The sequence below is a fragment of the Anthonomus grandis genome, chromosome 1 (genome assembly GCF_022605725.1).
Source record: "Anthonomus grandis grandis chromosome 1, icAntGran1.3, whole genome shotgun sequence".
NCBI lineage: Eukaryota > Metazoa > Arthropoda > Insecta > Coleoptera > Curculionidae > Anthonomus > Anthonomus grandis.
Window position 1 is genome coordinate 8,715,944 of NC_065546.1, and position 25,411 is coordinate 8,741,354.

Here is a 25,411-nt window from a genome sequence, read left to right on the forward strand (position 1 = left end):
CTGCGCTACATACTACTATTCGTAATAAACCGAGGGTAAATTCACTACATAAAAGTAGGTTATCATTTCGCGTATTTTTTAAATATTGCATATCATTAAGCGCATAAAGAAAATTTACAATTAAATTGCATCAATAAATACCAACTGATTAACCGCATTTTTCAGTAAGACCAATAAATTCGAAAATGCAAAGGGCATATCATTTAACTCGACTTGAGTTAGATAATCGGTCGTAAAACAAGTATGGCGCACTCAAGACAAATGTATTCAAGTACAACTACCAGTTTTACTCGATGCCTATATACTTAATGGGTTTCTGGTACTGGCCGGCTAATGCCGCGAACTCGACCACTTTTTATATGCATTTGTACGCTATTCAATGGTGATTTTACTGACTTTCTATGGTAGGTAATATAGGATAAAACTTGTTTCACTTATTTTGTGCAAAATTTCGACTTGATTAAGTATTTCTTAAAACCAGTTAGCAATCCGAGAAAGCTTTTATAATAAGAAAATAAGATATTATGTTCTTTTACTCTCGATGCATGAAGAGTTTATTAAAAATATTCATGTAGCGCTGGATTCTAGTATCTAAATAAGATTTAAAGAGATCGTAGGAATATTTTTTTTGTATTAATTTTATAAGGCTAATTTAGCAGAATAGGTTGCCGCCACATGGTCAAATACCTTGGGTGCATCGAAACAGAACTTAATTAATTTATTAGAATTAGCAGATTTTTCTTTAAACATTTACTGAATGTCACATGTCACAAACAACATCTACTTATGTTTATTCAATGTATTCTCCATGTAAGACGTGCCATAATAAAAAAAACACAGAGGCTAGGTTAATTGAAATATAGTAAATTTGTAACGGTATTATACAGGGTGTCAATTTGAAAAGATACCACCCTCTATATTTCTGCCCCTGTATAAAATTAAAAAAATTTCCAATAACACGTCAAATTTATTTTTGCCGGGGACATTTTTTAGGTTAGTTTTCAATTAAATTGCAGCAGTCCCTTGGCGAGGGCGGACATAACCTTTAAAATCTTAAATGGAAAGGGGGGTCGAGTGACGACCTCATTTTAAAGGCCTTTTAAATATCTTCTCAAAAATACCTAATCGACTTTTGATTGAGAAGTTTGCGAAAAATCAAGCAAACATGATAGATTTCCTCAACTAGTACTTGCGTGATATCGCTTTAGTAACGATTGACAAATTAGCTAGAGTTGTCAAAAAAATCAAAATCAAGCGTTGTGCTCTCTTAAGTATTTAAAAAAAAAATGGTGTTTAATCTTGAGCATAGAACGGAAATTATTCGTATTTACAGGGAAGGGCAAAGATTGTGAAAGAAGAACAGCAGCATTGTTGAACGAAAGATATCCTAATAGTCAATTAAATCATAAATATGTTTTAAAATTAATTGCTAAATTTATGGAAACAGGTTCGGTTGCAAACAAAAAAAGAAGTAATCATCTTATTTTGGATGAAGCTGCACAACAGGAAGTTTTAGGCACCTTTAATGCAGAGCCCTCCATATCACTTCGCAGTGTGTCACGGCAGGCAGGAGACGGTAGGAATGTCTCACGAAACAGTAAGAAATTTATAGTGTTCTGTGAAGAAAAGCACTAAAGTTACATCAATTTTACCTATAAAATGCAAATTATTCAACAGCTGATTTGATGACGATTTTGATAAAAGAATTGAATCTTGTGAAATAATTACTAATTTTTTAAACATTTTATAGGACCATTATTGATTGAAGAAAATCTAACCGGTGAACTCTACCTTAATTTGCTGGAAGACGCACAATAGACCCCTTAACAACATCTAGCTTAGAAAATCAAACTGATGCAGCTGGTAATATGATTTTGCAGGAAAATTTAATACACGTACAACAAGATGGAGCCTTGAATGATAATCGTTAGAATGGAGCTCCACCACACTTCCATTTTCTTCCGGTTAGAGAGTGGTTAAATCATAATTTTCTGGCAGATGGATTGGTCGACGGGGAGCAATTGAATGGCCACCACGGTCACCGGACTTATCAACTTTAGATTTTTTTACGGAGTCATTTAAAATCAATTGTTTTTAAAACACAACTGTACCAACAAGGAAGATTTAAAAAGAAGAATCACAGCTGCGTGCAGAGAAATCCAATGAGAAGTTTGAGAGCAGACTTTATTACTGTTTGGAAAATAATGGACAACATTTTGAACATTTTATAAAAAAAGAAATTACAAAAGTAAAATAATGGATTACTATTGTGAAAAGAAGGAGAATCAAATTATACTCCTCTTCTTTTTCAAACTACGGCTATATTAACGCTAACTACGCTATTAAAGCTATGACTAGGATAGTTATCCTCTGTTTTCGTTAATTTATGTTTGATGCCTATTCAAATTGTTGATAAAAAGTTGCGTAAAAAAATGCCGTTAATGAATAAAAATCTTAATGTTGTATACCTTTCCAAAACTTCAAAGCTGATGCATCTTGGCTCTCCCTGGAAAAATGTTCTCAAAGTCTGAAAGTTTTTGAGTGGCAAGTATATATGAAATTATTGCGAAGTAAATGCTTTTTTTTTAACAATATTAATTTTTATAAATATTGTCAAAACAAATAAAAATTTGCTAAGAAAATTACACACAGGCAAATGCCTTTTCATTCACACCGAGTGAGCAATCGATATAGGGATTTAACCAAATATAGCACTGGAGTGCACTGTGCGTGTTACTCTTGTTTAGTGTAGTCCACCATGATTGGCGGGAACGGTAAAATACGTTTATCGACTTGTTGAACGAGTGATGAGATGATCGCCGGCCGCTGAAAAGCATCGCGTTACGGATCGTTGGACGCGCTACGAAATTTAAAAATGCGATAGTTCTAAAAGGGCGATTTTCTTGTACGTTTATCGGTTAACTGGATAATGGAGTAGTTTTATGAGAGTTTTTTTAAGAAAGCAGTTTTGAAGTGCGGTTAGAGCTTAGTGTAAGGGATTTTTAGAAAGAGTTTTTTGTACAGGGTGATAAGGCCCAGAGGAAATGAGGGGTAAATTGGTATGACCACCTTAATTTTAACAAATTAAAGTTTTACTTAATTTTATTCTAATTATATGCTCATCAGGCATCATATCATAAAGCATATTTTTTTAAAGCTACTGTAACAAGACAAAAATAAGGTTAAATAATAGTAGGAAACAGCATTTGAAGATAACATAAGGAAAAAAGTACTTTTTATAGCAAGAATTTTAGAATATTCTGTACATCAGTAATAAATAACCAAAAATACTATATGGGATGTTAAATAACAAAGGCCACAGTATACCTTTTATACATTTACTTGCAGCCCTATACACATACATACCTACACAATGTGCAAACAAAATCCTAGACAATGTTTGAGAATCAATAATTAATTTTGCACGTAACGTAAACAATCCAAATTACAGGATATGTAATACAGTAATATATATATATTATTAACATGTAACTGCATATTTGTAATACTAATTTCAGAATTTTGCGTAAAAGCTGCATTATGTATCCATACAAAATACATCCATGCCGTTATTATTTTGAATTTAATTTAATCTTGCTTCAAGTTAGGCTTTTTTGAGCTGGTGCTAAATTGTTAATGTAAAATGTAATCATGGATTATTTAAAGAATTTCTCTGTTGGGTATTTCAAACCAGAAAATTTAATTTCTGTTTTTTTTTGTATTTGTAATTAAATAAAGCCATTCATAGGTTATTGTGCTTAATAATAACTAAAAATATTTTTACTTCGTAAGAATACTCCAGTTTACTTAGTGGCAAGCAAGATAACATGAGTGTTTAAGACTTCCCCGTGAAATAAGAAACTGCAATGATTTCTAGTAAAATGAATTTTCTTAAGGTAAGTTGAATTTATACGTACAATAATTCAGTTTAAATTATTACTACATCCTTATTTTATGTTAAACCTTTTTGCTTTATTAATACTTTTGCCATATAGTAGAAGATTTCAACTTTAATTTTTTTTTTAATTTTTAAGTATATCTATTTGCCGTTAGTTAATTTAGTATTTAATTAAAACTCCAATTAAGATTCCTAGGAATATCCTTATTATTTCGTAAAAATATTCTCAAGAATAGTGAAGGAATATTTAAACATTGGCCGTATGTTATTAATTAATAATTTGTGCAGACCAATCTGTGCTATCGGGCAATTATTTGAACTCTTTTTTTTGCTGAATAACTTAACAAAGTCTACAAATATATATAAATATCCCCAAATGTACATTTAACACCGATTATGATTTTATGTGTGCTTTCTAAAATGTTGAAAAAATAATTCACAATCAGGTGGTTATTAACTTTTAACGAGGGAAAATTACTCGGTACATCTCAATCAGATTTTCGTAAAGGTTTCATCTCTGCTTTCCTCTTATTGGTAAGGCTTTATGATATCATGGAACTTGCAGATAAAGGTGAAACTACAACACTTTTTCCAGTAAGGCGGTTGACACCTTTTATTAAGGTGTCAATTAAATTAAAATCATACGGTTTCTTAAATAAGCAGTCTTCGTCTCCAAAGTAATTTGAGCGGCAGATCTTAGCTTGTTTAGCTTGATAACGGTTTATCTAAAGTGATAAATCTAACTAAGTGAGTTTCATTCTAGGGTCAGTCATTTTTGTTTCATGTATAAACTTGTGACATCAACTCTATAATAATTCATAACTGTAGTATGCTGAGATATACGGATTATATCCAGCTACATGCTAGTTTTTTAAAGTCAAATGCAAGTGACTTTAATGTACTTAACAACTGTTCCCAACATGTACTGACTTATTTGAAGGATAACTTTAAATTCTTTTAGATCATCTGTTTATCTGCGCTTAAAACATTTAAACAATCTAAAGCGTCACTGCGTAGAATCAAGTATCTTTTGTGTAACTCTTTAATATTATCATTGTTTGATTATGGTGACGTAATATACAATACCGAAATTACATCTGCAGCTTCATCTTCTATTCAAAAAGTGCAAAATTCCTGTATGCGTTTTTCCTTTAATATTTGCTACAGAAATCATATTACTCCATACCTTAATAATCATTTTATTCTTTCAATGTTAAATAGACGCAAATGTCACATGTACTCTTTTATATACAGAATTTTAAAGCTGGGAAATCCACCATATCTCAGAAAATTTTTCAATGTGATTTAATATTTTTAAGGTTCCTCAATATACAACAGCAGCTTTTCAAAAATCATTTAGTTACGTTACAGTTTGCCTCATTTTGTTAAAGATTATTCTTTTTATAAGTATAAGAAATATATAAAAATATGCTTATGCAGTCACAGTATCATGCCTAATAAACAAATATCTATTGAGTTGAATGTGAATTGGATTTTTTGGTCTCTTTGCATTCAGGTTCTCATATTCATATAGCTGCACTAGGTCAAGCCTACATTTACATTTTCGCATTTAATAAAATATACCTGTATCATATATAATATATTGGATGTGTTTCCTCTCCTTCGCTTCCCTGATTCAGTCGTTGCCTGCCCCTGCCCTTTGTACATAAATATGTAATGTACATAAATGTCTTTTTTTAATTTATTTCAAGCTCTCATAAATCAAAAGAAATATTTTTACGTCATTTTTGTTTTCTTTCTTGTTGCTTTTTTTTTAAAGGATGTATCACTTAAAAATCTTTTCTCGCCTCTTGCAAAGGTACTTTTGAGAAACGGTTTTTATAATCGAGATGCATTTTTATTTGCTAACTTTACTTACATTATAAGTACAAATATTGTTTTTTAATTCTTGATATTGGCAAATAAACGGTTTTGAATTTTCTTTGGTTCGAATAGTGATAGTGCTTTAAAGAGCGGTCAAGAAAGGTTGCAACTCGTTATTGAATGTAAAAATCTTGATCTTATCATAGATAGCAAACTTAAATGTCGAACTCATATGACGCAGTACGATGGACCTGAAATAGCCTTTGACCGAGAGTTTTCTCGAATTTTAATTCTTGCAATTTTGGTCGCCTTGAATACTGTTTTCAAATAAAGATTCCAGCGCGTGTAAAAATCTTTCGTATTTGATTTAGATGACAGGGTATTCGAGACAAAAAAGTCCACCCTAAAAATCTTGAAAAATAAATTTTTTAGCCAAAAACATTAAAAAAAAATTAATATTAAGGGGGACATTATTGACAGAAATTGCGTTTGTATGACGTCATCACCCCTCAGAGCCCCTATGCCATTTTTTTAAAAATAGGAATAGAGATCGAGTGACATTAAAGGTCATTTTATTCTCTACATAGCCCTATTTTTATTTTATTAATTCGTTCTCAATAAATATGAATAAATGTGGATAAAAAATAAACCTTATTTTTAATGAAAACATTAAAAACTATCCAACACCTATTTTATTAAATGTTAAAAATGATCTACGTTGACCTCCATACAAAAATACAATTGTTCAAAACGTTTGCGCACATTAGCGAACATTTCGGGCGTTATTAACTGACATTCGTTAACAATTGTATTTCAAAAATCTTCAAGGAAGTCAGGCTTTGTGGCAAAGACTTTACCTTTCAGATGACCCTATAAAAAAAACTCCAAAGGGTTAAGATTAGCAGGTCAGGATACCAGCCTAAGTATACATACAGTGTGTCCAAAAAGGCCTTAAAAATTAAAAATAAAAAGTCCTTAACAAAGGAAAAATACCTTTTATAGGTAAATGGTAAAAATTAATTTTTTTGCATGTTTTCAGATTTCTGCATCAAGAAGACTGGTCAGCTGTCAATTTTATTATTTTAAATAGAACACCCCATTTATTAATACATTTTTGGATTCTATGATAAATTCTAAATACATTTCATATTTATAACACTGTACTGTACTATAAACTGTTTTTCAAAATATCAAAAATTGAAAATCAAAATTTTTAAAAACTTTACCAGGCTCCAAAATCTAAATGATTTAACTTGGAGAAATACGGGATGCACTTTCTTATCGAAGTCTTTCATAACCTATCGTTTAACAATAACTTTAGATTTAAGTGAAGCTTAAATAAAGAAAACAAATTCCTAGTTTGAAATTGTCAAGCAAATAATGCCCTTATTTAATAAAGGTATTGGAATAGAAACTTTGGCATAAAGCAAAACCATTTGTTCAAAATGCTTTCCTTGCACTTCCTGTCAATACGGAAGATTAAAATAATATTTGTCAATAACGTTTCGAATCATTTCTTGTTAATGTGGCCAGCTTTATTTGTTTTGCTTCTTTTATATTTTTAGGTTTAGTGACAAATACTCTATTTCCCAAATGGCCCCAAAAAAGTAATCTAAACGGGAGAGCTCTGGGGATCTAGCTGGCCATTCTATGGTACCATAAATCCATCTATTTGGAAAAGTAAAATTTAAATAATCACGCACCTCTCGACTATACTGCGGAGGAGCTTCATCTTGTCGAAACCATACTTTTCTATTTCTATTAATTTCAGGAACACTGCTGTTTTGACGCATTTTTACATACTTTACGGAAGTCAGGTTTCCCTCAATAAAGTGCGGGCCAATTTTGTGAATTCCAAATATCCCAGCCCACACACTAACTTTTTGGGGATACTGGATACAGACTTCCCGCATCCAATGTGGATTTTTATCGGTCCAGTACCTGCAGTTTCGGCGGTATAAAATGCCATGAAGCATAAACGTAGTAAATTCATCCAAAAACACAATGTTATTTAATAACTTCTGATCTTGTTCTAGTTTTGCCATGATTGTTTCACAAAATTCGACCCTCTTGTCAAAATCATCTTCCAAAAATCCTTGTACCAAGTAAATTTTAAAAGGACGGAATTTACCAGCTTTCAAATTATTTCAACAGATGATTTACGCATTCCGTAAATTAGTGACCTTTTCATATGGTCTAATACGATCTCCATAACCCCTTATTAACCTTAATGTAAATTTTTCTCTTTAATTGAGCCATTTCAACAATATTGAACTTGAGCGAAGACGTCAAATCTATTAATCAAAGTCGAAGTATCCCACCAGAAAAAAGTATAAATAGTTAGATTTTTTTCAATTTAGATTTTAAAGATTTTGAATTTTAATTGTTGATATTTTGAAAATAATTCAAAATTGATCTAGGGTGTTATACATGAAATGTGTTTAGAATTTATCATAGAATCCAAAAATGCATTAATAAATGAGGTGTTCTATTTAAAATAATAAAGTTGACAGCTGACAAGAGAATTGACGTGTTCGAGCGTTTTCTTAACCAGCTAATTCGTTTATCTGTAAAAGGTATTTTTCCAGACTTTTTGGTCACACTGTATATTAAGGTTTTGAGCTCCCTGCGTATGTGTTTCTGGGGTTTCTGAAATTCATGGGGATTAGTGTCTCTCCAGTATCAACACTAGTCACATTGACTTCAGCATGTAAATAAAACGAGCATTCGCCCGAAAAGCATTGTACAACACATTGTACAGCAAATCTCTTTCAGCAAAAATCACTAAAGTACTCACAAAATTGTACACGACGATCAAAATCATCTTCATTTAGCTTAAATACTAGTTTGATTTTATAGGAATGATATTTCTGTAATTTTAAAATTTTGTGAACAGTACTTACACGCCAAATGCGGTAACAATTTTTCGAGCAGATATTTTAGGTTATCATCTCAACATGACCTAACATTCAAATTTCTACCACTTCATTTCTCACTGAATGCTGAATATTGTTTTGTACTAGCCCTGTTTCTTGAAACTTCATCAAATCCATTACATAAGGATGATTTACCCTTATATTCAGATGATTATCATTAAAAGCCCGTGCTGCTGCTCTAGCAGACTTAGTTTGTTGATAATAAACACCCAGCAACTTAGTTCTTTCTTCTTTCTTGCAGCGTATAAACCATTGTTATCAATAACACCAGGACTAGATTAAATAAATACTTCGTGCTACTAAAAATAAAAGTATAGAAGATGCAGTCAATTGTAATAAACAGAACAGATAGGAAAGTGTTTCGACTGTGACGAGAGGTGCATGGCAGTATTTCTCGACCTCAGCAAAGCGTTCGACACTGTGACACATGATACTACGCTAAAAAAAACGGAAAATATTGGGATTCGAGGGATCCCTTACAACCTGTTTGAAAGTTACATTAACCAGAGAACACAGAGCACCAAAATAAATGGAGTTGTCAGTTTGCTGGAGTTGCAATAATGATTAAAGAAAAGTCATGGAAGGATGTAAAGACTGTTGCGGAGTCTTCCATGAAAAAAATTAAAACTTGGCTTGGTTTAAATTATTTAACACTAAACTCAGAAAAGTCAAGCTTTTTATGCTTTTCTGTAGATTCAAGAACATCTAGCGCATTAAAAGAGATCACATTACACGAAAACGACTATGGCATAACTGAATGTTCTTGCACCCAGCAAATAAAAAGGCAGACCAAGGTTAAATATTTAGGTGTTATTTTTGATGAAAATCTAAACCATGTTGAGTATATTTCCACTGAAGTTCGGTTTTATAAATTTCGTCAATTAAGACAATTTATGCAAAAAAGACCCTTACGACCATTTATCAAGCTCTGGTTGAATCAATTTTAAACTATTGCATAATAGCATGGAGCGGAACAAGTAAGACCATCCTGAAACCTCTTATGATTACCCAAAAATATGTTCTGAAGGTAATGTTTAACAAACCAAAATTGTATTCCTCGGTTATTTTATTTAGAGAAGCTAGATTGTTGCAAGTAAATCAAATTTACTTGAAAGCAGTGCTTAGGCTTCTGTGTAAGAATCCACACTACTTGCATTTAATATCTCACAATCAGAATACTAGACAAGCTTTAAATAGGAATGTAACTATCCCAAAGACCCCAAAAACTAAATATCAAAAAACTTTAACATATATCTCAGCAAAAATATATAATCAACTTCACGTAGAACTCAGAAATAAACCCTATAACAAAATTAAAAGTAGAATCCACGACTGGATATTAGATGATAACGTCACTTGGTTAGTATAATACATATGAAGCTTACACGGCAAAAACGATGAAAGTCAATTTTTACGGTAAAAGACAATATTAATACCAAAAAACTGCGCGTAAAAAGTAGAATCGAATGACCCGGGCTTCTTGGCAATATCGCTGAAAGTCTAAAAGTTATTCTCAACAAATAATCGTACCCACGACAAAAACGCTGAAAGTCGATGCAAAACACAGCAAAAACGTTGTAGGTGCTTTTGGGCGGTCGCTAAACAACACAACGATTAAAAAGTTCAGTTCCCGCATACACGTACACGGGTCCGGTTCAAGTCTGTGCTTGTTGTGTTTATGTTTATCTACATATAAGTAGTGTCTTTTTAAAAATTTTGTGATGGAGAGAAAGGCAGAGACTGTAAATCGTGAAAGCAGTGATGAAAGTACTGAGCAGAACTTAAACGTGGGATCTAAAAAGAGAAAAAAATTGGAAGAGTATGTGATATTATGAAAAAATTAAGGTTAAGTTCACACGAAATAGGGCCAGACTGTAAGTGCTCCAGGTATAAATGCTTTCAAAATATTGGACTTTTGGAAAGAAATACCATTATTAAGGAATTTAATAGCATGTCAAGCAGAGATGAGCAGAACAGTTACTTAACTGGTCTTGTATCCATGATTTCCATAAAGAACCGTAGGCCAAGAAAAAATGAAAATGATGCCAAATTTCGCGATAAAGCATATTTTTATAAAGTAAGAGTTCAGCGACAGGTTGATAACCATAGTAGCTGTATTGAAGTGCCCGTTTGCATAAAGGGTTTTGTTTCATTACACGGAATTACTAGACGTCGCCTACAAATAATTCAGCAGTCCCTAAAGAAAACTGGTAAGGCGCCTAAAGATATGAGAGGTAAATATAAATACGTACATTGTGCAAAGCCTTCGACCACATCTGCGGCCGTAAAAGATCATATTTGCTCCTTCAAGGGCAGGCAGAGCCACTACAGTCGAAAAAAATCTACAGTCGTGTATTTACCAGACACTCTAACTAAGACATACATAACTAAGACTACAATATGTATAAGGCTTTAAATAGAGAGTAAAGAGTTCGAAGCAATAGCGATGGATTTCCAAAAAAACCTCCCTATACCAAACATTACAACCAACGATGTATATCAGAAACGACAACTTACTTTTTGTTCGTTTAATATTCACGTGCTGTCTACTGCCGACTTCTATTTTTATTGTTACCCCGAAAATATCACAGCTAAGGGATCAGAGGAAGTTATTTTATTTTTGCATCATTTTATATTTTCGCAGTTAGACTCCAGTGTAGGTCAAAATAAAAACTATAATCTTTTTAAATTCATTCATTACGTAGTTATTTCCACACGAAGACTTGACAGCATAAAAATGATTTTTCCAATAAGAGGCCATTCTTATTTGGAGTGTGACAGGAATATGGGACTCATTAACCAGCGGACCAAAGCTGAAACTCTTGAAGATTGGTTGGACGAATTTAGGAGAGCCTGCACAAAACCTAGCGCATTTAAAGTCATAAAAGTAGATCAGTCCTTAATTCGCCAATGGACTCAATTTCTTTCGCCGAGTTTTAAACCAAATTGCCATTTGCTGTCAGACCTATTTGCGAAATAGTGTGTGAAGCCATTCATCCTCAATATATTTTATTAAGAACAAACTACAATGGACCCTTCGAAACTTCTGTGATTCGTACCATCGCTATTGTCCCAACTGATGATATAGCAGGAACCCAAGAATTTTTTTTGCCCGACAGAAGTTATACTGGTAATAAATTTATATTTATACCTACTAGCTTTTCTTGATTACTTTTTTTTTAGAATTATTGCCAATTAGTCTGGAAAAGTAGAAAGACTTGCAACAACTGAAGCAGTTTTGTGGTGACGCTGCCAAAAATTTTTTCGAGAGACTCGCTCACAAGGCAACAAGTAAAGGATTAAGAGTTAATAAGCAAATGGAACGAAAAACTGTAAACAAAAAGTAAAAGCTGCGAAAAATGCGCTAAGAAAAAATAAAATAGAAGAGATAATTCCTATTTTTATGACGTAAATTTCTTTACTATTAATGTTTATTTGTATTTACCTTGTTGTAGTAATAGTTCGTAGTATTATCTATTGGACTTGTGGTGATCAAAAAAATTTATTTCTGACTTCCATCGTTTTTGTTATTTTTTTTTGACATACAACGTTTTTGTAATTTTTTTTTTGTGTACTTTCGATCAAATGATAGAAAATAAAAAAAAATAGAAAAAACATAACAGTCTAAGAATAATTTTATCGTTTTTAATGATAAATGGCAACCCGTTGAAAAACATTTTGATTTAAAATTTGAATTATATGATTCCAAATTTAGTCTTTAAACTTTAAAATTCATTTTCTGGCAAATAAATTAAAAGTGACCTTAATCGTTTTTGCCGTGTAGGCTTCATATAGTACTGTTTATTTTCTTTCCTGTTTTTTTCCCTTTCTTTCCCCTAATTTAATTTAATTTTATTTTATTTTTTGAATCACTTTTGTTTGTATATTATTTTCTTAAAAATTATTTTTATTTTAGTTAATTAATTTGTATAGACAGGAAATGCACACACAGTATTTGTAAAATACCATTGTGCATTAGGTATTCTTATAGCGGTTAAACAGTTGTTATTTTGTAATGTAATAATGTATGAATGTATTATCTCCTGAATATATTATTGGTATCATTTTACTGTTGTTATTACTGACTTCAACAAAACACCGACACCAAAATAAAAATAAGTAAACCAACAAAAACGTCAAAAAATGCAGATTTTTATTGCATATTATGATGTTATTTCAAAATGACAAATTTATGTCAAATGACAAAAATAACTTGAATTTTCGGAATGTATTTTTTTTTCTTGATTAGAGATAACACCCGTATAATTAAAAAAAAATAAATTTATGCAGACAACAAAAAATGCAATATTTAAACTTTTGAAAATAAAAATAGGGCTAGGTAGAGAATAAAAGTATCTTTAATTCAAGGTGTAGCACTCAACCCCTATTCCCATTTAAAGAAGTTGAAGGCTCTGGGGGTGAGAGGATGACGTCAGAGAAACGCAATTTCTGTCAATAAATGTCCCCCTCAATTTAAATTTGACATGTTCGGCCGTTTTTGGCTACACAATTTATTTTTCAAGATTTTCGGGGGACTGTTTTATCTCGGACACCCTGTATAATCTTTGGGCAGATGTGCATTTTGGTAAAAACTCCCGCAAACTTGATTGCGCTCTTTTCTTTTCTTCAGTTCTATAAAATATAGTATACTAATTAGTGTAAGTGTAGTATTCATTCAAGTATTTTCTTTAATATTGTATCTTTACACTTTTTTATACTTGCTCTATTCAGTTAGCAGTATTAGCTGCCTTCGCTGAGCTTAAAATAAAGTCGATCAATATTAATAATGAATTTATCGAATAAAGAGAGCAAGACAACGGCATTTTAATATTTTGTATCTGAAAATACCGCAATAAAGATGCCTTTCCGAACAGGGTGTGGCTCCAAAAAATTTACTGTCAACAATTCAAGTTGTCATAAGTTATAGTGACTGAAACTAATTTCCAAGTTTAGTTAAAAATCTATAATATCGTGGCCATGGCAAATAAGAGCAATAAGAGTAGCGAGTCCTTGGCCGCGAAAGTCAGAGCATCTGTGTCCAGTAAAAGGGCGCCAGTCGATGTTAAGGAAATGATTAAGTCTTCCAATGCGTTTGGGGTAAGAAAACTCTCATAGTAATACATTAACCTACTGTTCTGCGATTATCTTCGAATGTTATGAAACTGCACTGTTAAGTTGTTGAGAAAACCTTAATATCATCCATGACCATAATATTTTTCCCAATTTGGGTAAGGATCGCTGATCGTTTCTTTCATGGTTCAAAGAATACTGAAAATGATGAAACTCAACACTTACCTGGATTGGTCGTGTAATGTAATATGCGATCATAATTTAATGTTTCTCAATTATATTTATGTCACCAGCTTAAAAGTTTTTATTTTGAATTGGCCAGTACTAATTGTAAATAAATTACATAAATTTCAATCTTTTGTACTGGCTCTGCTTTTGACTTTGAGTAGCTTAGTCAAATTTAAAAATAAAATTCTTTCACCTTAAAATTCCTAATCTGAGAAATCTCTGGATCTCGCAGGTTTCCGTGCATAGTTTCGACGGCATTCCTGAAATTGCTATGCACCGAGGTGTATTAAAATGAACTTACCTATGGATAAGGTAACTCGTGTAATGAAAGAAGTGAGATATTAAATTAATTTTTTTTAATGTTCGATTAAATTATTAATTAGGAATTCCATATCAAAAAATGTCCCAGATGTTTTCTTAGGAAAAAACCCTGGGATCCGTCAATTTTTGTGTTATTGACCTTTCTTTGTGGTTTATTCTGTATTAGTTAAAAAAAAAGAGACAAGAAACAAAATTATTACATTCTAGAAATTGTTGAATCCTAAATTTTTTGACATATGTTTTTTCCATTTAGAGAACCAGAACTAGAAGCGGATATGCAGAAACATTAGATAAATTGCGCAAAGAATTTTATGAAAAATGGGAAAAAAATCAGTCTTCGCCCGTTGATGGTCTGGAGAATTTCGACCGATTAAGAACTTTGGGTACTGGTTCTTTTGGAAGAGTAGTAAGTTAACCCCTTAAATACACCGTCATTTTTTTATTGACATTATTTTTATCAGTTTTTAGTTCAACATAAGCAAAACAAATCATATTACGCAATGAAAGTAATAGACAAAATAAGGATAATCAAGCTAAAGCAAATAGAACACACCCTATACGAAAAGAAAATCTTGGAATCAGCCAAATTTCCTTTTTTAATCTCGTTGGAATTTTCCTTCAAAGATAACAGTTTTATTTACCTACTTATGCCATTTATTAATGGTGGTGAAATGTTCACCCATTTAAGAAAGTACGTTTAAATAATAAGATAATTACAAATTGGGCAAATTTTATTTTATTATTAGGGCTCACAAGTTCGACGAGAATTTATCAAAGTTCTATGCCGCCCAGGTGCTCTTAGCTTTAGAATTCTTGCACTACTGTGATGTCATATACAGGGATCTAAAACCAGAGAATATTCTAATAGATATGAAAGGATATCTGAAGATTGCTGATATGGGATTTTGTAAGGTATAAGAATTTCAGCATTATGCATTAATTTTGGTACAATAAAATCCTGTTGGTATTTTTAGATTGTTAAAGGTCGTACCTGGACACTCTGTGGTACCCCAGAATATATCGCACCAGAAATCATACTCAGTAAAGGATATGGTAAAGCTGTGGATTGGTGGTCTTATGGAGTTCTCTTATTCGAAATGTCTGCTGGATTTCCTCCCTTTACCTCGAGTGATCCCATGAAGGTATTGTATTATTATAGTTAAAAATGTCTTAAAGCTTGCAATTCAGAGCCAGCCTACAGATTAAATTATGAAACCTTCTACTTACTTTAATTGCGAAAAACTTGATATAACCTTGCTTTTATTAAGCTCTTCGGCATTCGTTTAGAACACACAGAAAACGCTTTCATAGTATGAATGGGATACACATTGAGTCAATGGGGTACTGTATTTGCAACACCTGAATGACATTTGAAAGTCGTACAGTGGACTTCGGATATAACAAACCCGTTTAAAGTGAACATTCGGTTATAGTAAACGCCTATTCAAATACCCAAAAAAACTACCATAAGAACAATGTAATTTTTTTCCGTTTATAGCGAACCCGCTTATAATGAACTCACGGGTAAAGTGAACTAAATTTTATCAAGACCAAGAAAAATATTTTGCTTATAGCACAGATCTAAGAACACAATAAAAATAAATATTCGCGTAGAAACTAGCGTATATCTGTGCTTATAGTGAACTTTTCGGGGAATCCCACGGTAATTCCCCGATAATTAAATTTAGCACGATCGCCGTTGTTTTGTTGTTAGTGGCATTTCACTTCACGCGTTACTTACTGTGAGTTATTTATACGAGTATTTTGCTGTTTTGTGCTGGGTGCTAACTAAGTCTTGGATAGTCAAAATGGAGAAGCAAAAGCGTAAAGCTTTAACATTAAAAGAAAAATATGACATTCCAAAAATGAAAAGTGGTGTTAAACAGAGTGATATTTGTCGTGAATTAAATTTGCCAAAATCAACCGTTTGCATAGTTTGGAAAAAGAGGGAAGCGATTTTATCCGCATAATGTAAAGTTAATGCAAAGTGTAAAAGACTTAGAAAATCGGCTCATGAAGGGGTTGATAGAGGACTTTTACAGTGGTTTACACAACAAAGAAAGGAAAACGTTCCATTAAGTGGTCCTATTCTTCAAGAAAAAGCTAGTGAAATGGGTAGTAAAATTGAAGGAAAAACTTTTGAATGTTCTAGAAGCTGGATTGAACGCTTTAAGAAGAGACACTGTATTACTGGAGGGAAAATTATTGGCGAGTCTGCATCAGTTGACATGGATGTTGTTAATAACTGGTTTACTACTGTTTGGCCCGATCTTCGTTAGAATTACAGCAGTAATGACATTTTTAATGCTGACAAGACCGGACTTTTCTATAAACTAACCCCAGATAAAACATTAAAATTTGTTGGAGAAACCTGTGCTGGCGGAAAACTTTCTAAAGTTAGAATAACAGTGCTAGTCGCTGCAAACATGTCTGGAACAGAAAAAAGAAAGTTGCTTGTTATCGGTAAATCCGCCAATCCTAGATGTTTTAAAAACAAAATGTTGCCACTAATACAGAGTAAACAGTAAGGCATGGATGACATCTAATTTGTTTACTGAAGAGTTGCTCCAGTGGGATGCAGAGTTACAGAAGAACAAGAGGAAAATATTACTTTTAGTCGATAATTGTCCAGCACATCCCGAAGTTCCTCTAAACCAAATTAAATTGGTCTTTATGCCTCCTAATACCAGTTCAAAGCTGCAGCCTATGGATCAAGGAGTAATTCATTCATTGAAGAGTCATTACAGAAAAATAATGATAATAAAAATGTTAGAGGCAATTGATAATGGACAAGATTTTTCAGTGAGTCTTTTAGATGCTGTAAACTTCATACATCTAGCTTGGCAGGAAGTAAGTGCAAAAACCATTGCAAACTGTTTTAAGCATGCAGGATTTTTTGAGGTAGAAGATGAATTTGATTCTAACGATGACTAAAAAAACATAGTAATCAAGAAAATACTGACATTCAAAGATCCGTTGAAGAGGAAATGAGAAAAAGGATAAATGACTTTGACTTGCAAAAATTCATTTCTATTGATGACCATGTTATTTCAACCGAATCTATAACAGAGTTATAGATTCTATAACTGTTATCCAGTCAGTGAAACTGTTATCCAGTCAGTTTCAAAAGGTACTATAAAACTAAATTTAGAATAAAACTAACCTTTTGTCATTTATTTTTTTTAGCAGTAAATGTAGAAGTCGGAAGTTATCGAAAGCGATCAGGAACCTAATGAGGATGTTGAAATAAATATTCCATCAATTAGAGAAATGACGCTGAAAATGACGGAAATACGCACTTTTTCTGCAATCACATGAAGTTCCAGAAGAAGTCTGGAATAGTTTTTCTACCCTAGAGGGATATATAAGTAAAATAAGTTTTTCAAACAGACTTATACAAACCAAGATTTCTCAGTACATATACTAAGTAGTTACAGACACGTAGATTATGACTTAGTAGCTATGTACATATTGTATATGTGTTATAAAAACTGTATGTTCTGCTTATTTTATTTAGTGATTAAAATACATATACATACATATTCTAAAATTAACACCACGCTGTTTTTCTTTTAAAATTAACTTCGGCTATAGTGAACCTATTTTGATGTATTTTTCAAGTTCACTATATCCGGAGTTGACTGTACTTCTATTTGTGCATATCTACTTAAAATTAGTTCAAACATAAGAATCATTGAAGTAAATTGTGATCTTATTTAAACATTATTAAAATGTAATTAAACTAACATATAAAATGATTGAATTTCATTGATTTTTAATTATATGCTATGTTACATGCAATGAAAGGTTCGAATAATTAAAAATAGGTATAATCTTGAGCAAACATTAGGTGTAAACTACATTAATATGAATTCTTAAAAATATTTTTTTTTACAAAAATTATTATTTATCTTAAGGTAACACTTAAGAAAAACATTTGTCTATTTCTGTCAAATAGACACAAACGCCAGTCTGTTTGAATGGTATATGGACTTGCGTTTTTGAATTCATTCAGATATCGAAGTATGGAAACCAAGTCAAAAATCGCATAAAAATTTGCGATCCAGATATTTACTTTCTGAAATACGGATCTTTAATTTTATGCGATTTGACTTTTTAAAGGAGTTGAAAGTCCAAGCCAGAGGTGAAGGACAGAATTTTTATTTCTGTAGGTGGATCATAAAATAAAATACATAATATCTAACCCAGTATAACTATGAAACATAACAAAATATTTCTTTCTGAATTTAAAAGGAACAAAAAGTAAAAGTAGGTACATACAAATTCGAATTATTTAATTACTTTGTTATCTTGTTGGCAATAACTCACAAAACATTTTCACAGCAATGGAGCAAGATTTTTTCTAAAATAAAAGTAGAAAATTCCATGATTTCTGAATATTTACATAAAAATATCTATATCAATAGGAAATCGTTTAGATAGCCAGATTGCGACCATGATAAATTTTCATTATTTTATACAACAAAACATAAGAAAAAACATTGTATACTATAACTAACCTGCAAATACTTGTACTAAGGAGTTCAATTCTCAGGAAACCAGCAAGTTGCTCATTATTTAACCATGAATAATGTCACCATGAATAAATGTTAACCATGTTAATAATAATATTTATGATATTATATTCATAATATTAATTATTGATGTTAATATCATAAGCTTTAATTGCAAAATTTTTTAAATGAAATTTTTCCTTGATTGCATAAGCTTTAAATACAATAATTTCTCTTATTTTCAATGAAGTACACATTTCCCTTAGTTTTAAATATATATAAAATCATTTACCTAATAACAAGATATTTTCATTTAATATTATTTTGATATGGTCTGAATATGTTACTTCGAATACCATCACTTATTTATCCTTAATTGTCTCAAACTTATTTAATTAAAAAAAACTTTTTTTTATTGGATAAATGAAAATGCAAACAATCAAAGTTTTATTATTTAATATATTAGAGTGTTTTTTCTGTGAGCTTTTACTAAATAAGTAAATTATATTTTCATGTTTAATTACTTTTTAAATAAGTTTGTCTAAAGAGCGAGTACAAGCGATAGAATAGCTAATATAAAATCAATAGTAGATAATTATAGAAAACTCGACTTTAGATTAAACTGTGAAGTAGCGAATTTACGTGTTTTTGATAATTAAGTGAACTACTTCTATAATATGTTTAAAATGTGTTTTTAATAAGGATGATTTTTTCTCATTTTTAAATATAAAAAATATTAACAGCGTTCCGTGTTTTTAAATAAAATGATACTTATACTCTAAAAGTATGAATATTATTGTTAATAGAAACATATTTATAAATAAATATAAGTACAGTTATTAATTATTATTATTTCGAATCAGCTCATCATAGTCATTGATTTGCAGATGGATAAAATGTGTATAAAGTTATTTCGTATACATAAAAAGTAATTTGACTTTTATTTGAGTACGTAAACAGTAATTTGAAGTTTATTTGACATTTAATTTATAGTTTGTCAACAAATGTTTTGACATTTTTTTTACCAAGTCGTGCCTAAAGTAATTTAGATAAGATTAAGAAGTACAATTTTTTTTTAAACAAAGGTAAGTAAATAAATTGGTGGGGCATATCGCCATTATGATCTGTAGGAACCTAGCGGGTAAAAACTGGGGATGCTCCCCAAAAATACTGCGATGGATGTACCCCATGATGGTTAAACCCATAATCACATATGGGGCAGTGGTGTGGCATGACACTACAAAGTTAAGTACAGTAAGGCGTAAACTTGACAAGGTTCAAAGACTTGCATGCGTATGCATCACAGGAGCTATGAAAACATGCCCCACAGCAGCACTGGAGGTCATAGTTGACCTGGCACCTCTTCACCTGGCAGTAGAGGGAGCTGCTAAAAGGGCCATGTTTAGATTAGCAAGGGATAAAACGAACAGTAGGGACATTGATCAGAGAGCCTGGGTATCTCAAACAAGATCCATTCCCCTGTTCGATCTTCCCAAGGACGATATAACTCGGGAATATCACTTTGTTACGAATTTCAGTACAAAAATTGACAGCAAAAGTGACTGGGAAATTGGATCTGTCGCCCGCTCACTTAAACAGAATACTATCAAATGGTACACAGATGGTTCTAAAACCGAAAAAGGAACAGGAGCTGGAGTATTTGGGCCTGGCACCAAATACTCAGAGCCACTGGGAAAATACACCAGTGTCTTTCAAGCGGAAATACACGCTATAGAAAGATGCGCTCAATTAATCCTGAACAAAGACTACCTCAAGCAGGACATCGCAATCTTCACCGACAGTCAAGCAGCCATAGCAGCACTGAGTTCACATGTCATCAGTTCTAAAATGGTAAGAGACTGTTTGGGCAAACTTAATGAGGTAGGAAAGAGAAATAAAGTCACAATATTGTGGGTACCTGGACATACAGGCGTGCAAGGTAACGAAGAAGCCAATATTCTGGCAAAAAAGGGATCTGGTTCTCAATTTGTAGGACCGGAACCTTTCTGCGGCATAGGAAAGAATACTTACCTATATGAGCTTACAAAAATGGAGGATCAACTCAGAGAAAGCCTCTGGGATGATCATCCAGGGTTGAGACACTCCAAGATGTTCCTTGGAACCCTCGACCCAAAAAAATCTAAAGCTCTAGTAAGTTTAACTAAAACTAAACTACGGATTGTAACAGGATTCCTAACAGGGCACTGTCACCTTCGAGAACACCGCAGGAAACTAAAACTAGAACAGACAGGTGAATGCAGATTCTGTGGGGAAGAGGAAGAGACCCCAGAACACCTAGTAACTACATGCGAAACAGTTGCCGAAAGTCGTGCCATGCACCTCGGTAATTATGAAATTCCAGAAGGAAATATCTCATTACTGGAACCGTCACAACTACTAGCCTTTATTAAAGCCATAGGATTGTACGAAGTAATTTGACTTGAGAATAACATCAAGCAGTAATTAGAAAGGGGCACACAATAGATCTTTTAGGTCGCAGTGAAACTTCACCCTTATTTTAATCTAATCTAATCTAATCTTGTCAACAAATGTTTTGACATTTTTTTTACCAAGTCGTGCCTAAAGTAATTTAGATAAGATTAAAAAGTACAATTTTTTTTTAAACAAAGCTAAGTAAATAAATTGGTGGGGCATATCTATCTCCCAGCGCATTCTCCATTTTTTTTATAGTTAGTTTCAATCTTATTTTGCCTTGTAATGTGTAAATAAATAAATATTCATAAGAAAACGACATTTTAAAGAACTGTCGTAGCTCGCCTCGTATTTATCTTTTTAAAAAAAGCTAAGTAAATAAATTGGTGAATGCCCTGGGAGATAGAAAGGCCCTCCGCATTCACCAGTTTTTTTTTTAGTTATTTTTTATCTTTTTTTTGACTTTTAACTGATATAACACAACTTTTTTAATTTTCTGTGCATCAACGTATAGATTGGGTCGACCGAAAAATAATAAAGCATAAAATTAAAATGTCATTTTAAAAGTGAGATTGTAACATGAACTTGCCTTTAAACAAAGAAAGTAGTTTTCTGGTCTCTGACTGCACTGCATCACACACAATACAAATTGTTTGTCATTATACCAAAATGTATAGTTTCCCAATAATTATTACAAAAAAACACAATCACACATAAACAAAGAAGAAGACAAGATCAAATAATCGTTAAAAATTAGACGCTGTGCCCTGAAATCGACAAATTAGTTGCGTAAAGAAAAATTGTTATTGAGAATTCCGTCTATTTCGGACAATTTTTCAAAAAAGAAAAGTAAATATTATGTCTGGTAACTTAGCAGAATATCGGGGATTCTAGGCATATACCGATGAGGCGTATACCCAACGGGCTTTATACTTATGGGCTTTTTCACGTCATGAAAGGAAATAACCAACGTATGTTTTACATGTCGAATCTCGGATACGTAGTATTCCGCAGACATTTTTACGGCGTTAAAGGCATCACGTCAGTTAATAATTATGATCTAAGGTGTATACGCGGCTTTAATATGTCACATGACGGCGTTCAATGTATTGTCAAACTCTCAAGGAAATAACATTTTGGCAGCCACTGATTTTTCAATTTGATTCATATTACGTGGTGACCTTTGAACCCGCACGATAAGAGCGAAGGCGACTATATATTGTATGTGCCCTGTGGGGTCACTCATTTACATGTTTCATATTTTTAATATTGAAAAAATAAAAAAGGAAGCTTTTAAAAAAAAAATGCAGAATAACAATACTATTTTATCATATTCACTGCCAAATAGCTGTTATTTAAGAGAACTAACGGTTTAATTTGGTATGCTTCTAATTACATAATTTTATCAATACCTCTGTGGCTGTTAACTTGATTGGAAATAAATTTAATTCAATTTTATTTCATTTATGTCATTTTCAAATTAAATTTAAAGGGTTTAATGAAGTATTTCGATAACAGCACAAAAACTGTTTTAATAATGATTTTCATTAAATCTATGAGGATATGTTGGCTTAATTCAAATAAAATTTTATTAACTAAAAACAAAATAAATATTGATAGCATATCGCGAGGTATTCTAAATCGAATAAAATTTAATTAAGGACCATTTGAATAAAATGTTAAGCTGGAAGGTCTGAAATTATTTCTTTATTATATTCCAAATTTTAATTGGCGTGCAGCCGGTGCGGCTAATATTTCAACAAATTATCCTTTTGAAATTACGAAATAAAGTTTTCTCTTTTTTATTTAAAGAATGAATTATTTACAAGGTAAATGCATAGACTGAGAAATAATCTCAGCATCTTTAAAATCCGGTTTAAGTTTTGAATGCTGTCCCTAAACAACTTTCGGTACTGAATATGGACCTATTTTAGTAATGGGATAGATTAAAGCAATAAACTGAAAACCAGAAAACAATATACTAGGACACTTTTTACATAACAATAAATCTACAATAATACAAGCTATAAAATTAAGAGCAATTAAAATTCATTATTAATCTGAATTAGTTTTGATACGGGATTCATAATTCCATGATTTCTTTGGATTTGGCAAATTTTACTTCAAGTGTAATTTTCTGTCATTAGAACGCAGATAATAATTTATCAATCAAGGAATTTTTTTTTATTTATACAGGGTGATTTTTAAGTTGATACTTTTTTTTAATTGTGTATAGAACTCGGTAAAAAAAAAAAAATCAAATAACTTTATTAAAAAAACCGAAAAATAAAAAAATTGCATTGCCAAAATGTTATAAAATGAGTCCAATACGGTTCTCTCTAATTTAAATAAGTTGTTCAAAGTTGTCACTATTAACTTCAACACAACGATTTGCTCGACGTAACCACTGTTCCGTAACGGCACGCAATAGAGAAATCGGTTTTTGTCTAACTGTTGCCGCAGCCTGCTCAATACGTGCTATTAGTTCTTCCTGTGTGTCGATAGGCGTCTTGAAAACTAAACTTTTCATATACCCCCACAAAAAAAAGTCACATGGATTTAGGTCTGGCGACCTTGGTGGCCATGCAACTGGTCCATTTCGGCCAATCCACCGATTTGGGTAACTTATATCCAAAAATTCGCTCACTTCTCGTCTAAAATGGGCAGGTGCTCCATCCTGCAGGAGCCACATAGCTTGCCTGATATTCAGTGGCACGTCTTCTAACAGAACAGGCAGATTATTTTGCAAAAAGTCCAAATAAACATCGCCCGTCAAACGGTCTGGTAAGATAAATGGTCCAACAAGTATCACAATTCCTGCATGGGGATGATGAACAGACCAAACATGCGTATTTCGAAAATTGTTAATTCCGTTTCGGGTGAATGTTGCCTCGTCCATGTCTAAAATTTTGTTCGAAAAATGTTGATCATTTTCATGTTGTTGTAAGAACCATTCACAAAACTGAACTCTGCGGGGGAAGTCTTCAGGCAGTAGCTGTTGTCCATACTTTTGTTTGACTTAATCCGACCTGCCCTGCAACAACTCGAGTACTTGTTGTTGGATTTTCTTCGATGAGATTTAAAATTTGTTCTTCCCTATGAACATTTTCAGGTCTCCTTCCTCTTCCTGCATGCCCTCCACGATGTTCCCGTAAATCGCCAGTTACCCTAGCCCGTTGAATAAGATTTATGAAACTTCTGGGTGTAGGATGATTCCGCAAAGGAAAGCGGTCTGCGTATAATACCGAAGCAGCAGCAGCACTTTGAAGACACTCTCCATAAATAAGCAACATATCCACAAGTTCATTGTTTTCATAACGATGTGCCATTTTTAGGATTTGCAAATTTAAAATTAACAACAATAAACCAAAAGTGTCTAAGACTAACTGATCGGTACAATGCGTGATCGATAATACAAAAATTCGAGCAAAAACTAAACATAAACAGACGATGAAAAACAAACCCATATTCACTTTTTTTATTCTGTATGTCCCTTGTTTTTGAGTGTATCGAAAAAAGTTATTTGAAAAAAATGTATATTTTACCGAGTTCTATACACAGTTAAAAAAAAAGTATCAACTTAAAAATCACCCTGTATAATAGTTTGTTGACCATTTTTATATTTTCAGGTTTACGAAAAAATCATATCCTGTAAGTACAAGTGCCCACCATTTTTCACCTTAGAACTCAGCGATTTGATCCGAAACTTGCTACAAATCGATCTTAGTAGAAGGTAATAAATATACTAAAAAAATGCATCCATAAAAAATAAATATTTAATTTACAGATACGGGAATCTGAGAAACGGTACCGCCGACATTAAAAGCCATAGATGGTTCCATCATACGAACTTTGAAGGAATCTACAACAAGCAAATCGAGCCGCCGTTTAAGCCGAAAACCAAAAACCCGGCTGACACGTCCAACTTTGATGATTTTCCCGATTCGGATCTCAGAATTAGCGAACACAATCTTTATGAAGATCAGTTCGAGAAGTTCTGAAAAGCAACATGTCTTTCGTGACTGTTATGTGTTCTTTTATATGTATGTGTTGACCGTTGTTGTGTTTGACGTGTTCGAGTCAGTGTTGTCTATAATTGGATATTGATCATTTCATAAATGCGAAAGTTTCTATTAAAAGTACATTGAGCTTGCAGCCATTCAAATATTAAATAGATATGAAAAGAT

The 25,411-nt window shown here is 32.2% G+C and overlaps 1 protein-coding gene across 2 annotated transcripts; it reads left to right on the forward strand.

The window, feature by feature from the left end:
* Nucleotides 1-3,794: 3,794 nt before the first annotated feature.
* Nucleotides 3,795-25,411, forward strand: LOC126741533 (cAMP-dependent protein kinase catalytic subunit alpha-like). 2 transcript variants are annotated; one of them, XM_050447996.1, is made up of 7 exons: nt 3,795-3,896; nt 14,531-14,683; nt 14,739-14,968; nt 15,024-15,189; nt 15,252-15,419; nt 24,854-24,957; nt 25,012-25,411. In XM_050447996.1, the coding sequence occupies exons 1-7, from the start codon at nt 3,867-3,869 to the stop codon at nt 25,223-25,225; spliced, it is 1,065 nt and encodes a 354-aa protein (XP_050303953.1). In that variant the 5' UTR covers nt 3,795-3,866; the 3' UTR covers nt 25,226-25,411. The 2 variants fall into 2 exon arrangements, with proteins under 2 accessions (XP_050303953.1, XP_050303947.1); XM_050447990.1 differs by lacking the exon at nt 3,795-3,896 and adding an exon at nt 13,558-13,755.

What these genes read in the sequence shown, in the direction of transcription:
- LOC126741533 (XM_050447990.1), top strand. Translation starts at nt 13,636, where the DNA reads ATGGCAAATAAGAGCAATAAGAGTAGCGAGTCCTTGGCCGCGAAAGTC. An exon ending in ATGTTCACCCATTTAAGAAA is followed by an intron (nt 14,969 to 15,023) that starts GTACGTTTAAAT and finishes TTTTATTATTAG; the next exon opens with GGCTCACAAGTTCGACGAGA. An exon ending in CTGATATGGGATTTTGTAAG is followed by an intron (nt 15,190 to 15,251) that starts GTATAAGAATTT and finishes TGGTATTTTTAG; the next exon opens with ATTGTTAAAGGTCGTACCTG.